This window comes from Lepisma saccharinum, chromosome 1 (genome assembly GCF_977018435.1).
Source record: "Lepisma saccharinum chromosome 1, izLepSacc3.1, whole genome shotgun sequence".
NCBI classification, from domain to species: Eukaryota; Metazoa; Arthropoda; class Insecta; order Zygentoma; family Lepismatidae; genus Lepisma; species Lepisma saccharinum.
The window spans coordinates 124919283-124936002 of record NC_139229.1 but is presented as its reverse complement, the minus strand read 5'-3'; the positions used below and the strand labels follow the sequence as shown (position 1 = coordinate 124936002).

Here is a 16720-nt window from a genome sequence, read left to right as displayed (position 1 = left end):
TGTTGTATTGGATAATAATTTGTTGCACAGCATGATGCAATAGCTCTTGCATCATAATATTGGATAATAATTTGTTGCACAGCATGATGCAAGAGCTCTTGCATTGCATGTGTGTATGTGTAGGTATATATGTATGTATGTATGTGAGAGGAGGAGGGGGAGGAAAGGGGGGGGGTATAAATATGTATGTGTGTGTGGGTTTTTGGCTTAATTTGAAGTAAATCCAAAACAATATCAATTTTTAACAAGTTTATAGACAAAAATCTGGCTGATGCAATTTTTGTAAATATGGCCAAATCTGCTTGAGGAGGGTTGATACTTTCCGAAGAGCATTTTTACAAAACTCTTGGGTTAGGCAGGGTGCTACACTAGAGCAAAAAACTCATATGAACATGTTGAGCAAGTTTTAAGTGTAGCAAATCTGTATGAGAAGAGCTCTTCTTTTCCGAAAAAATGCCCGAGGGCATTTTTACAAAAATCTTGGATTAGGCAGAGATCCACACTAGAGCAAAAAGCTCATATGGCCATGTTGAGCAAGTTTTAAGTATAGCCAAAGCTCCTTGAGGAGAGCTCTTCCTTTCCGGTCCTGGTTGTACAGTCAACACCACTACTAAATGTCCATTATGAATCTGAATGACTGTAATTAGGTGGATGCAATACTATACATTTAGAAATTTACTTGACAGTCATGCAGTATTTATTATTAAAGATTTATACAAGGCAGAAGTGTTTAATCAAAGGACTGGCATGACTTGGTAAATAAAAGCAGTCAGCTGATTTTCCAGACACACCTCGTAGCATGACTTTGGGTGGGGGCACCAAAGGGGCAAATTCACTAGTTATTTTTGATAATCTCCTCGGACCTGAGAACCATTTCCCTCCCTCCCAACAAGTTATGGTGCTGCCTCATAGTAACAAAAACTTACTTACTAGCTGTAAAACAACAATAAACAACTCAACGTACTGTATAATATGTAGAGTACAATACTTACTGATGCCCAACCACAGCCGGATTTCTTGTCGGGATTAACTATCTTCTTGCAATGAATAGCCCATGCACTCGGAGAACCAAATATCTGATTGGTTTCTTGTGATTTTATTTTGCCACTTGGTAGGAGGTCACCGATGAATTTTTGCCCCTATAACAAGGGTAACAAGGTTATTTTTTAAAAAATAAGTTCTTTTCATCACAAATATCTTTCACCATTCACTAAAAAGCCAGATATTTTTTAACTGATTAGCATTACATCAGTGCCATAAAACTTGAAAAAAAAAAAAAAAATGACACAACTTCAATTGAATATTGTTAAACACACGCAAACAACTGAGTTACATTCTGTATCTTTAAGCCACATTCAGATTGCAAAAATTAAAATTCAAAAGCAGATGCATGTACATTCTGAGAAAAAAAAATCACTGCAAAATTCAATTACTAAAATACACACACACCAGCCTCTTCAAACTTATAATTTATCATCACTTTTCCTTGCCTGGAAATTCTACAAACATCACTTTATTGTTTTAGGAAAATTGTACTTGAAAAATAAAACTGCAATCCTGCCACAACCAATGTTAGTCGGAGCCATGCAATGAAAAGAATTCTAAAAGGGTATTAGTAAATATGCTGCTTTTAGCAAGGCACAAAGTAAGGAAAGGTAGCGCAGAAGCAGTCAGATTATTTCTACAGAGAACCTAACCATATGACTTTTCTTGCTGTGTTATACACGTAAGGAACAAGAAATCATTGGAAACAATTTGGAGTTTCTTAAACAACACAATTCAGATGAATTTTCATACAATAATTCATTCAGAGCAAATAGCTGATAAATTTCCTTGCTAATGCACCAAATGAATCTATTTTTTCCAATGAACAAAATCTAAAATACTTCCCTAATAATCACATTTTAAAAGAATGTATGACATTCATTAAGAAGTCATCCCTCACATTTTGAAATTTAATACTAACAGGTGAAGTTCATGATACATACAGCATACATGCACATTGTGGTCAAAATTCTATTACAAAACATGTTCTGCAAAATATGAATTTTCAAATGACAATTATGCATTATAAAATATAATTTTTGAAAAATATTTTCACCAAATAAACACACATGAGTATACAGTAGAGTGAACTACAGACTACTTAGAAACACAAAGTTTTTAATCACACTGTATAACCAAGGGAAGAAGGATAAAAATAGAAATATATAACATGGAAAATAGAACTGACTTAAAACAAAAATAAATTTTTCATGGGTAAGAAAATGGGAGACCAAGCTACAAACGATTTGAAGAAATAACCCACAAGTTTTAAAACTTTCCCTGACTATCATACAGTGTTTAGTTTTAATGATGTTGAATACAAATTGGAGAAATTACAGTGATGAAAAGAGAGTTCCTGTAAAAATAGAGCCCGAAACACATATTTACTAAGAGGCCTCCCTGATGGAATTGGATTGAAGTATGTTTTAAGTCCACTTCATGCACATCTGGACTGGATCTACAGTTTAAAGTAAGATCTGTACCTGTATGTGCATCCATACAGGGTACCCCTTTATTACCACTACACCATTATGCCTGCATGGAAATAAGTTAATGTAAAGAGAAAGCTTGTAGTGTTCTTGGGAGTGTTGCAAGATCTTTTAACAAGCTTTCCCTTCAGCTCCCTATGTGAAGAGGAATTTTGGTACATTCTTGTTAAGAAAAAGTTTAGGGCTTTGTGTATATGTATATTTTTATTTGTAATAAAACCAACATCATTGTATATATATAAAAGCAATCATAAGTCATTTGGTATTGGACAGGGTTTCTTGTGCTTTCACATAATATACAACAATAACTACAACCAAATCCATTTTCACATACTAGTAAATTGATCAATGCCTATGTAACTGTGAAGATAGGTTTTCATCCATAGGCATGTTAAAAATAATATCTTCCCATATGACTATTTTTGACATCACCTGTACAAATAAAAAAAAATAGTGAAACATAGGGAGAAGACCTATGTTTCTCTCATTTTGTTTTATATCTGTACACATCATTGCAAGTAAGTATGCGTTTCTGGCTCTCTGTGCATGCGCACACAGAACAATTGATCTCCAAAATTCTCTTCCTGTCAGTACTGTACATTACATTTTCTTACATCAAAATCTAGTTCCGTAAACATGCTGGATCATTACATTTATCCTTCTTCCGAATTGCTCTTGGCAATAATTTAAGATATATAAATCAAGTTGATGCGCTCATCGTAAGAAACATCAACTGAATTGTGTATTCCAAATACTGCATTACACAACTACTTTTCAGTTTTTAAGTCTAGTACAACATTTCTGTCGGGTAAGAAATGCTCACCAGATATTCAATCGACATGGCTCCATCTCCTGGTTGAAGAATGCCCTCAGAGAGCAGCATCTGAAGGGTGCAACCTCGACCTGTGATTCCACCAACACCACCCACCCGGCTCCTTCTTTCGGGACAATCATCAAAGTCCTAAGAAAATTAAATGTTATGTGAACGGTACATAAGGTGCTTAGATTGACACCACTCTCCACAATGGTGTTATCATTACGGATCAAATTCAGTAGCCTGGTAATAAGACACACAGGTACCCAAACAGTTCTGAACTGTAAGGTAATATTTATTTTCATTTAAACACGAAAGTTTACTTGTAATATCGAAATTGACAACCTGACAAGTTATCTTTGCAGATATCCTTTTATGAATTTTTACACATGGTAATTTATTTCGCTTTCTTTATGGTTCAAAATAAAATGGTTGAATATGAAAAGTGTAAAATAAACTTTTACTGATCATATTACAGCTGTAGGATTTCCCTTTTCTCTCTATAAAGAAAATTTAACCTAAAGAATATGTAAGGTATTTTGAAATATAACTACACGTTGCAATGAGATAATTGAATGTCTGAATTTTTCACGTAATTTCGTATAATTTATGTTGTCTTGGGACAAATCAATTGGCATTATACAGATGGGAGGACAAAATAACATGAACACCTTTGAAATTAGAGAAAATCTTTATTAACATGGGGTTGGACCTGTGACTGAAGTACACTTTGTATGCGACGTGGGATGGACACATAGAGGTTATGCACAATGTTTAAGGGAATATGGAGCCATTCTTCCTCCAGAGCAGTCTCCAATTCCGAAAGTGTGGCTGGAGGCGGACTTCCAGCATGCAGTTTGGACTCCAAATATCCCAACAAATGTTATAATGTTCAAGTCAGGAGACTGTGGGGACCATTCGAGATGTTCTACTTCATCGCCATGTTCTTCGAAACATGTTTGGACAGACCCAGCAGTGTGGATAGGAGCGTTGTCATCTTGAAAAAGCGGCCACTCCCCAGGAAAAAAAGTCTGGACAAAAGGATGGAGATGATCCCCCAGAATGCTCCTATAGTGATTGACGTTGATCTTTCCATGCAGAAAAACAAGTGGTACCACACTTTGCCAATATATTGCACCCCATACCATAATGGACCCACCTCCATGCTTCACAGTCTGCAAGAGGCAGTCAGAATGAAATGCATCTTGGGGCATTCTCCACACATAAACATGCCCGGTGGTCTGAAATAACGTGAATGTTGATTCATCAGACCAGATGACTTGTTGCCACTGCTGTGGGGGACCAACTTCTGTTAGCTCTGCACCATTGGCGTCGCTTGACAGCCTTACGTGATGTCACGAACGGCTTACGACTTGCCACTTTGTCATGAATGTTTGCAGCATGGAGTTCCCTTTTGACAGTTTTGGTTGAAATGGGGTCCTGGAGATGCCTGTTCATTTCAGATGTTATCTCAGATAACAATTGCTTGTGCTTTCGGGCCACTATGCACTTCAACACCCTCCTATCTCAAGCAGCAAGCTTTGTCTTTCTCCCACTGTTGTGCTTTGAAGACACCACCTTACCTTGTGTTGTGTACGCTGTCATAATGGCCGATACTGTGCTCCTTGCACACCCCACAAGGTTTGCGGTTTCCGTCACCGTGGCTCCACCTGAATGTGCTCCAACAATCATGCCTCTTTGGAACTCTGTCAGGTCTGACATTGCAGCGTCTCTTGAGAGCGTACGATAGATGAATGCACCACCAATGACTGCTGTTGACAGACTAATACCTTCCCCTTCACGGCCACTAGGTGGCAGACTTCAGTGCCAGGTGGTGCTGCTGTACTGCCGGTGTGAAATGTGGCATACTTTTTCACAGGTGTTCGCATTATTTTGTCCCCCATCTGTATCTAGATATTGGTAAAATTGGCAATAATTTTACTAAGTCAATATTTCTATAATTATTTTGTAATGTAATGAAAATTCTGCAAATTTTGTTTCTTAAAATTGATTTTTAAATGAATATAGAGGTGACATTTATGTATCGTTGTTTTCTGGTACAAAGAATTGCTTTAGTCACCTGGTAATGGACATTAAGTAGAGATGATTGAATCATTCATATTCTTAATGGAATAATTTAAATTTAAACTTCCCTCCAACATCACTGCCAGCACTTGTATCAAACCATTCGTGGGACACCGAAAATACAACCACGAGCTACCAGCAACTAACAACACAAACAACTGGCAATGGGCCTTTGCAGCTGCCAAATTTTATCTTCTCAAAATGAGCAACTGGCATTTATTAAAAATGACATTTCACGTTCATCTAATTGAGCTAGACATCTGGAATGGGTCTCAATTTGAAGCTCTTTTAATGAGAGCTTCAATGTATTATATTGAACACAATAAGGTTTCTATTAAGAAATTTTTCAAATAAAAAAAATCAGATTTTTTAAAAAGTTTTATTTCAAAATTTTGAGGAAAAAAAAATGCTCACAAATTGTCTGTATAATTGTCAATTTATCCTGAGAGTGTTATCGTGTGATTATGTTGGAATCATTTGTTACATGAGCTATCGATTTGGAGTGTCTTGTCGGTAATCCCTTCATACAAACTTTATTGATACAGTAAAGTTAAGCTGCTGCACATTTCTTCTTCAAACTCTATTTTGTTGTAATCACATGAAAACTCATGTAAATAAATTTAAACTGAAACCATTTCCAGATATCTAACTCAATTACAATTTTAATAAATGTCGCTTGCACATGCTTTGATAAAACTAGCTGACACATCAATTCAAGATTTGGGAATTTTGTTTATAGCCATGAAAACATTCAGTTTACTAGATGTGCAATGACCCGATTGGTCAGTTTTGCATCAGTATTCTATCACTATCGTAAAAAAAAATATTTCCTAATTTAAACAAATTAATGTGTATCAGCTGAGCAAGTATAACTCAACACAGCAAGGTATACAGCATCAGTGTTCAACAAAAAGAAAATTTCTACAGCTATGATATTGCTGTAAAGCTTACTTACCTGGGGAGAAAGCAGTATAATTGAAAAACATATATAAGAACAAGAATAGCTAAGAAACTAACTTTACAAGGTGAAATGAAACAAGTCAAAACAGCAATAACAAGTATTGTATTAAATCTAAAAGTACTTATGTTCATGCAAATGATTACAATTTCCTAACAAAAAAATGCAAATAAATTACAGTTGCTTAAAAAAATAAACTGCAATGTGTATAACACAAATTACCAGAAAAAAGGCTTCCTAATAAAAGCTGATACTTTGAACGGATGTCAGAACTCATACTAATTACCACAGATACTGATGATGGACCATTTTAATTTACACATATTCCACTGCATCAATCTACATTCAAATATTCAAAGAATTATCTACAGCATATTGCCACACCACATTGGTGCAAAATTAAATGTGCAGGTTATCCAGAAAATACGTACTGATGGACTATAAAGAAAAAACGAGAACACATTTACAAACTATTTGATGTACACATCGTACACTACTTTCAATGCTGTGGTGAGATCTTTCCGTCCCAAAACACTGTGCACATGATCTTCTAAGTAGAAGTGGTCTGCTTGAATTTCATCTTTGTTGGCAATGAAGCAATGAACTGCTGCTTTGATTTAAACACAGCAGTAAACCAACTTTTTTCACACACATAGAAATTGACAAAAAAATTGGAGTTGTTGGACTTGTGTTTTCGTTTTACTTGCATGCCTGCATTGGTGTTTTATTTATATTACATCTAATTAATATATAATAAATCTATACAATAAATAAAAATTGTGACGGTAAATCAGGTCCAAATTTCAGAATATACCACTGTGAGAAAGTCATTACCTTGCTCACTATATCATATTAGAAAGGCTAACGAACTGGCTTACCATTTCACTTTGTCTTCTTCCATAAGCATCTATTAAGCACACAAAATCCCAAAGTGAAATATATCAGACACTATTTCATGAATTAGTGGTCGTGAAATTCATGGACAATGCAGGGAAAGTGACATAATGGTGAATAGTGTTCCCTTTAATCTTCTCTTCAACTGACGGCACCAATTCTTCATGCAACACAGATGCAGTCACTCTGCAGATCATCATGCACATTTAAGCTTCCTTCTATGAAGAAGTGCACCCATCTCCCTATACATGACATGTCTCCATACACCTCACAAACTTGATGATAAATTAGTTCCCCACATTCAAGAAATAGATTACAGACCACATTTCAAATGTGACAGGCTTCATTTATAGGAACTTCTCCTCCAGAAAAATGGTACAATCTAAGTGATACCTAAATGACATTTCCACAGTAGAATGTAGTGTTCACAACACTAAACTATCAATACAGTTCCACTTTATTTATTTAATGGTTTCAGTGATCAACAGGTAAGTTATGCATTCAATTATATGTTTCACTAATAACAGTATATGTAAATATAACAACAAAAAGTAACATACAATATCTGAAATGCAAGGAGACTGCAACACTGTCGAAGGCATGGCCAAAGGACAGGAGATTCCTTCATGGCATTATCTCCATTCTTTAACATTCCTTGCATGTTATATACACAGGGTGGCTACAGCCAAGCAGATATAAAATCCCCTGACGTTTCCAGGTTTTCCAGGACAAATTTTGCATTTTTTTTCCTGACAATTTTGAACTAAATCCACGTATTTGTACATGGAAATAATACACTCATGCAGCTTCCATGTGTGGATTGTTCTTTCATGTTAGCTTACAAGAAATAGACTTCATTTCTCTATGATTTCTATTCAAACTAGCAATTCGTGAATTTGGAAAATTATTGCAATTCAGAATCTATGGAGGGGGTTTTAGAGGGACATTTTCACATAGAAACAGGATTAAATAAAATATTTGCTTATTTTTTTAGAGTTACGACTAAATGAGGTTAGAGGGAATTTGGTTATTTTTAAGGAAGAAATTTTGTTATTTAGCATTTATCTTTCCTATATAAAGCAAACAAAAACTTAACCCTTGGAAACATGAGCGAGATATTGCCATGGTGAATTCGTGATTTCTTTGATGTACACATGGCAACACATAGCGTTTGCTCGGCACCCAAAACCCTAAAATCCCTTAAACCCAGGGTTGGCAAAATTTATCTATTTTTATAAGAAACAAATGAAACTCTCTATTGTTTTAAACATGTTATATACAAATAACATGTTTAAAACATAATGCCAAAATACTTATTTTCTAAGAATAAAGATTTTGTTAATCATCCACTGTATTTCTAGTTATAAAGTAAACATTTAACTAACTTCTTAAAATATCTATACATGTTAGTCTTAATCTCGCATGTAGGCTGTTCGAGAATGATCAACTAATCCACAGTTGCCAAGTCCCACCCAGACCATGTGATAACTACTCTGTTCTCCGAAATAAGACATTTTATCGTGAATGCAACAAAATATGTTAAGTGACGAACAAAACGGTTTCATCCATATACTATACAATTTTTAAAATGTTTGGAACACTTGTAAAAAATAAACGCTCATAAGCGGACCCTGATAAAGATTTACCGAAAGTTGTGTGAGGTGTAAGAACTAGACGTCATTAAGTACAACTGAGCGCAAGCATGTTGTGTTCCATCATTTTAAGTGGGAGGTCCGACCTTACAAGTACCAACTTTCATCTCTTTCTTCAGCTGAGCTGAAGAGGTTTCTGACAAGATATACATTTTGCCAGCGACACTGTTGTACAGAAGGTTCCACTCTTTGGAGGCAGGCACATGACATGGGCATACAAAATTTAGTGCCACTCTACAACAAATACTTAAACAACAGTGGTAGTTCTGTGGAAAAGTAGGTTACTACTAATGTTCTCGTTTTAATTTATGGCTAATCTGAACTTACTTTCTGGACACTCCTCATATAAAGCTCCAACCTAATAAATTCAATAAAAAAAAAGTGAACATTCAGTACAGCAGCCAGATTACTGAGGAAAGTGATATGTTTTTAGGATTGAATGATTTAAGTAGGTATTAGTATATTAAAATATTTACCAATTTATTATTACTTTATTTCATAACATTGGACATTAACTTCCCTAAGTGGTAGATTAATCATCTCCTCTCGTGATGTTAACAGGATGGTGAAGAGGAGGTCACTTGCAATGTGAGTGTAGCAGAAAACTGAAGATGTCAAATTTCTATGACAACTGGCATGTCCGACAAAAATCACATGCAAAAAAGGAGCCTGAAAGTTTGTCTGATGAAATGTCCTACCAAATCAGACAAAAAATCATATGCATTCATTTTTTGTTGGATGTCGTAGTCCACACTAGTTTATGATGGTGATATCTGATAAAAATCGCACACATCAATGAAGCCTAATCATAGGCATGCGCAGACCCTCTGATTAGGAAGGGGGGGGGGATCACAAGCCTTGACGAATGTTCTCCACATTTTATCCCATTGTTTTATTGTATTGATGGGAAAATCACTGAGTTCGAGGAATTCCAGCTTTCTAGGCACCAACATCCTTTGCTCCCTCCTTTATTTCCCCTTTCTGTGGTTCAGAGACTATTTTACACAAACATGACTTCGTACAGCAGATTCAAAACAACTACATATAATTTATTCATTTACAACACTGACAGCAAAGAGAAGGGCAGTTACCCCCAAATTTTTTGCACTTTTGTCCCTGCACTATGGCCTCTTAAATAAACATTGTCTACAAAAGAAAGTAAACTGTCCTTGGCCCCTCCCTAATCGCTGCTACTGATACCCGATGTATGGGCAATTTATTATGCAAACGCATACAGGTAACAAAACTAACGAATAAAGTGTGTGTGGAAGTGGTGTTAGAACAAGAAATTTTCTAAAGATCGAAGTTGGACAGTTCAATTTCTTAGGAAACATAAATATATATATAAATATTGTTCAATAACGGTGGTAAGATTCCTATACACTAAATTTCTAAGTGATAGTATTAGGGGTGGCAACTTCCCCCTCTTGCCCCAACATCACCCCTTGTGCACACGACTATGAGCTAGTAAGACAAAATTTTGTACCACAGCATTCAAAAGAAGGGAAGAAATCAGGTTGCATAAAAACCTGAATTATATTGTTTCCATGTTCCTTCAGAATGCCCGACAAAATGCCATACTACTGTGTTGGACATCTGTCGGATGGGGTCATTGTGGGTGCCCCCTCCTCTCCCCCTACCTCCTCTGGTTGACAGCTCCACCACCTTATTGCTACCAATCAGGCAAGAAAAAACTGACAATTCAATGCATTTTTAAATTTGATATTTAAGAGGTTCATCGAATGTGCCAGTCCTGCCTGCCAGGTTCATTGCATCGGATCTACAGTTCAAAGTAACATTTGTCGATATGAAGACAAAATTCCCTGACTTATTTTGACATCTGGAATTCCCTGACTTTTCCCGGTTTTCCAGGTCTGTCGCCACCCTGATACACAGTGTTCCCAAACTTCTTGACTCGTAGGTTTATTTGATAAACTATTATATTATTCAACATAACCATGTACCAACACACACTCAGTGCAGCAACCAGTAACAATAGCAAGATGTAATACACACAAATTTCATTACTCTCCTTCAGTCTTGTTGAACATTACTGTAGATAAACGATGGACAATGTCTCATGAAGACTGTATGCTAATACAGAACCACTGTCACTAATGTTCAGACAAGTTGGTGATATTATAGTACAAATATAAAGTTATAGTTATATAATACATCACACACATTGATCTTGATGATTGATTGTTTTAAGATAATCAGTTTTCACTGGTGAACAGATTTTATTACCTTCTGATGTAAATACTCAATTCCTGAGAATTAATATTAAGATGAATATGAAATTCCAGACACTATATTTCATGGTAATATACAATAATTTTTGTTTCATTGTACCCTTAGTGTTTGAAGAATTTTCTGCGGTGCCCAAGTCAGAACGTAGGCCTATCTAACACTTGCAACGCTCAGTGTGGTTAGGTCTCTTGCCTTAAGTTTAAAAATAAACACATATTTCAAATTCAGAAACATTTCATATGTAAAAAGGACTAAATAAGTATATATTTGGAATAAGTGCCATTTCAGTGAAAATATTGGAACATTCCTCGGTGCCCCTGTAAGCAAGTCACGGAACCCTGCTGGGAACCACTGGATTGCATTTCAAATTACATAATTCTCTGTGACAATTTCTACTCTTCAAGATAACTTACACATCAAAAGTATATGTGCCATGTTAGTAGCTGCTGCCCCACATAACCTGCTGTATGTTCTTAATGAAAATATATGCAGAATTATCCGAGAGCATTCACAATAAGTAGGTAATAAAAAGAAGTCCAGTGTGAATGGTTCCACGTTGCATCATGCATTCAGGAGGTAGTACGAAGCATGCAACTCTGGTGTGAAAGCTGCCCATAAGACATGTTTGCACTTTTGGCCTGTGCCTGTATTCACTTTTTCGAAAAATTGCTGACATTCCACATTCTGTAAAATTACACCTATTTAGATTACTTCTACATCATTCAAGGTAATCTTTGTGTGGTTTGCTTTCACTGTAGTTCAGATATCTGTGTAGATAATACGCTTACGGTGCCATAAAACTATCAACTGCATGTGACTACATGGAGTTTTGTAAAAAAAATAAAATAAAAAAAAAAAATGGAAGGTGTACTTGAAAATAACATATTGGAGACTACCAGGAATATTGTCCTATTTTTGGGTACCTAATCGGGACACACTGTGTATCAGTTTACATATTTTCCATTAATACATCCCATTGATAAAAAAGTATACATGCATCATGAATCAGACTTCTACACAAACCAATGTCATCATCATGAAAAATACCATTAACAGATTGCTATAACATAATTACTGTTAAATAATTCTTGTTAGTGTACTGAAAAGGAATTTAGGACATATACTTGTTAGTACTACATGGAAAAAAAATATGCACTGCACCATCAGAAAGCAACAAGCAGTAAGGTGGCTATGAAAATTAATCAAGTATGCATACAAGCCACTCCCAAAAAGCAGTGCTACCACATGCAAATCTTACGTACACATCATACAAATCCCCGTAAAATGAATCGTAACATGCATTCACAATAATAAATGTCTCAATTGTACCTCGTCAAATTCTTCATCTTCCAGTTCATCATCAATTTCTTCCTTATCTTCTTTATCTTCAGTTTCATCAGGCTGCTGCATCATAGCTCAGCCCCACCTGTAACAAGTTATAAATATACTGCTAGTACTACAATTTGCAGCATGACGAAACCCTGGCCCAAAATTTCTGTCTTAGAATAAGTACAGGTATAAGCACTAAACAATGGAGTACCAATTGACATTGCATGCTAATAAAGAACACTTGTCACTAATATTCCAGGAATTAAGATGAAATATTCTTTGCTATGATCTTGAAGTTATCCATGTTTTAACACACTTCTGATATTGCCATGTTGAGTTTTCAAGTTCACTTTATGCACAGATATGGTAATTGGGACTGTAACTTTAGTTTTAAGTGGAATCCGAAGCTCTGTGCTCAAAATGGGTTTCCTAGGGAATTGATTAAATCTCTAATACTTTCCTCCCCAAAACATTATTGCAAGCATGTGACTAGTTTTACCTTGCCAATTTGGTTTGATCAGCTTCAGGAGAAAATATAGGCAACCTCCATGACCAGGGTTGGCTCGGGTGCACCCAGCCCAGTTTTTTCCCATGCGGATTTTTTCAGAAAAACCCACTCAAAATGTGTTTTTTCCCCCCAGAAAATGTTATAAATTATTGCTTTAAATAATTGTGAGTTTCCAGAATTGTAAACAGTTTGAGAAAACTTGTAAAATAAAGGCTTAGCCAAGCTTATAATACTCAAAAATAATTAATGTGGTTCAAGACACAGTGGGTTTTTCAGGATATTTTTCTCAAATCATGCTAGAAATAGACTTTTAAGAACATATATCCAAGAATCAAAAAATCAAAAGGGTCTGAAATATTCTTTTAATAGGAGGAAATTTTACAGTGTTTTTTTTAAAAAGTACAGGTCAGTTGTAATGGAATCCCAATATTTTATCCTATCCATGTAAACCTAATCCTTGCCATTGCTATTGATGAAGCTTCGTGGGCAACCGTGAAGCCGATAAACCTACCTGAAGAAGGGGACAGTGGTCCCTGAAATGTTGTCAATTACTCAACATATACTCCATGAACGTAAGTAAAAATAATAAGTTTTTTATTTTATTTATAGGGGTCTGAAATATTTAGATAAAACATTGAACAAACAAAGCTTATAATGTGGTAGCACTTTAGATATCAGTCACTTGCGTATGTGGGCAAGCCACATAGTTTCACCCGTGACGATCAACGTTTACAATAAATTTTTCCATGTATAAAACATTAAAAGGAGAATTGAGTACATTTTATTGAAATGTCGTGAAAGTAGAAGAAAGTTAACTGTGGTATAGCTAATTAAATCAAACACTTTTCAAATGATTCATTTCATTTCTCAAAATTTAGTATGTGTGCAAGTGTTCTGTTTTCTTTCCAACGCCTTGCACTGAGACAGTGACCCCGCCCTCCCTCCAGTTCAGTGCATTGATTTAACGTAATGAGTTGCTTGCTCATGTAGGATAAATGTTATTTGTGGTTAGGAGCTCTATACCCAAGAAGTCGATCACACTCATAATCTACCACAATTTCTTTTTTTTCTTAAATATAGGAGGTGTGGGGTTCTCAAGTAAATACAGTGCATACATATACTTTCATATTTTGACCATTTTTTACAATTTCAAACCGTTTTAGAGACTACAAGTTCTAGCTTTGTGCATAAAACTTTCACGAGCATTGTGACAATACTTGCAATGTAAATTCACAATAAACTTAGTGAAACATAATGCATGATTTAGGAGGAGCATGGGTGGGGTGGATGGGCAAAGAAAGACAAGTCATCTATTTAGTGACCATGATAACACGTTTCCGCAGAAAACTTGACAGACTGCAATATTATTGCATGCGAGTGAAATTGAACAATGTGTTTCAAGATGGTGAATGAAAAACTAACTTTCCTCATATTGCACGCACGCTCTATACCATGCTCTCTTTTCCTCCAAAACTGTCTGTCTACAATGCAATTTCAGAGTATAAGGAACTAAACTCAGTCATTGTAGATAATCCGTCGATCCGCAATTTTGCAGTAAAACTTTTAAAGTTACATTTCATAGTTTAGGAGAGGAGTGGTGGTAAAATCGCAAACATACATTTTGCCACAAATGTAAAGCTTTTGAGTTGCAATTTTCAGAGCTATAAGATAACAAAGGATTGATGTCATATTGTATTTGAGGAAAAAATGTCACCATTTTTAAAGATGGTGGATGACAGACTGATTTAACATGCCTTATGAGAGCTTTAAGTTATGCTAATATTTGAGGTTAGATTGTCGTAGATTAAGAAAACCAAGTCTCAGCTACGTTAGGACATTACTTGAGCTTGAAGTTTTTAATAAAAACTCTGTAATATAGTGTGTGGTTTAGGAAGGGTGGGGGGAAAGTCACCAATTTTGAGACCACGATATGTGTAGCAAATTTAGAGTTTTTAAGCTGAAATTCATGTTGCACATAGATACACCCAGGGAATGATTTTATTTTGCATTTGCATTTGTTGAAAGCATTTCAAGATGGTGGATGAAAAATTGATTTTTCATATTCTGAGGTAGCTCCAAATTCTGATATCACATTCAAATATCTGCCTAAACTACATTTTTGGACATTAAGAAAAGAGACTTAAAATATTTTAGGGCATTCCTTAAGCTATGGTGTGGCAAATAATTTTTTAACAATATAGTGCATATGTATGTTGTGATCCAAATGGGAACCACTTATGTTCTGTCCATGGAATCTGTTAGTTTCATAGCAACGAGATATTTTGGAGGATGGATACGGTATTCCATTTGGATGAAATCAGTCAAGACAAATATGTCAGCCTTATAATTTTGGCAAGGTTAATACACGGAGGAGATATTTAAACTTAAAACATCCACAAAAATAATGGGAAAACAAAATTGTGAACAAACTGCATTGAAACAGATTTAAAAGTGTGTGCGCAGCTACCATATGTTGTACAGTAGGTAAAGGTAGGGTTCCCCATGCATATCTCTAAAGTAGGGTTCCCCATGCATATCTCTAATCTCTTCAGGTGATATGGGGGTAGGGCCCGACATATTCTTCATTTTGGCCATTTTGGAGGTGATGTGATCACAACCAAAGTCCGGCTGCCTTTACTTCCCAGGACCCATTGATTTGAAGCTGGGTGAGTTCCAGAGCTGCTTTATGCACGGACAAGACCGGAAAAATTCCGACCTTAGATCACACACCTCAAATATTCGAACTCGGGTCTTCTGCATGGCAGTCAGCCAGCCTGTCGACTTTCTTTTACATTTGTAATAAAAGTAATACCGCTAAGCAGTAGTATCCCCCTTTTTCTCTCAATTTTCACATACATAATTTTTCTTATTTTCTCTATTCTCATTGGGATAAACACAAACATTCACGTCCGAACCAGGATTCGAACCCGGGACCCCTGACATTGCAGCATGCTGTGCTAACCTCTTCGCCTTGGTGGTTGACTAAAGCACCACAGCTATGAAGTATTAGTATAGTATTGCAAATTCGCAACACTGGAATCTATTAACTGTTACGCCAACCAGCAAGAGTAGAATCAAACTATTGGTCAAATTTTTCAGAACATAGTATTTTGTACTCACTTTTATCTGCGAAGCTGTTTTTTCTTTTTTGATTAATTTCAGTGGCCACTGCCACCATCCTCGTTGGAACTTGCTGTAGTGTTGCTTGTCGTGCATCTTTTGTTTGTAGTTCTCTGGCTGCCGCCAGGTGCGCTCTTGTTAACTGTGCGTCTGGTTTACCTTCCCCTACCATCCCACCACTTCCAACCGCACATCCAAAGCCCTTCTCCCATATGGCATCAAAGTAGCACACAAACCCAATTCCAAAATAGCTGATAAACTGAACAAACACAAACGGTACTTCCTCTCCCCCCTTGATAACCCAGGTGTGTAGGATGCAGAGTGTGAATGCAAGGCACATTACATCGGCAGGTCCATCAGATCTGTCAATGAAAGAATCCAACAGCACCTAGTAGATGCCAAAAAAAAGCCCAACCCACTACTGGTCTTGCTAAACATATCAAATACAATAGCCATAAAATTTAAAAGGTTCAAGTCAAATACATTGCCCACACGCTCGTAGACACCAAAATCAAGGAAACACACGCCATAATGCACTTCCCGCACGAGCTAAACATCGATAGCAGGCAGGCGCAC

The 16720-nt window shown here is 36.1% G+C and overlaps 1 protein-coding gene across 6 annotated transcripts in view; it reads right to left on the bottom strand.

Moving 5' to 3' along the window:
- The window catches only part of LOC146000548 (MPN domain-containing protein-like), a 56312-nt gene that overhangs the window by 36584 nt on the left and 3008 nt on the right, over positions 1-16720 (bottom strand). For 3 of the 6 annotated variants that reach the window (XM_083138302.1, XM_083138297.1, XM_083138305.1), the window contains exons 2-4: positions 12517-12613; positions 3358-3495; positions 993-1139 (exon numbers count right to left, since the gene is read on the bottom strand). In XM_083138302.1, coding sequence (XP_082994428.1) covers positions 993-1139; positions 3358-3495; positions 12517-12600 — 369 coding nt within the window. In that variant the 5' untranslated portion in view covers positions 12601-12613. The remainder of the gene's footprint in view (positions 1-992; positions 1140-3357; positions 3496-12516; positions 12614-16720) is intronic. The other 3 variants (XM_083138316.1, XM_083138310.1, XM_083138321.1) reach the window with 1 other exon arrangement.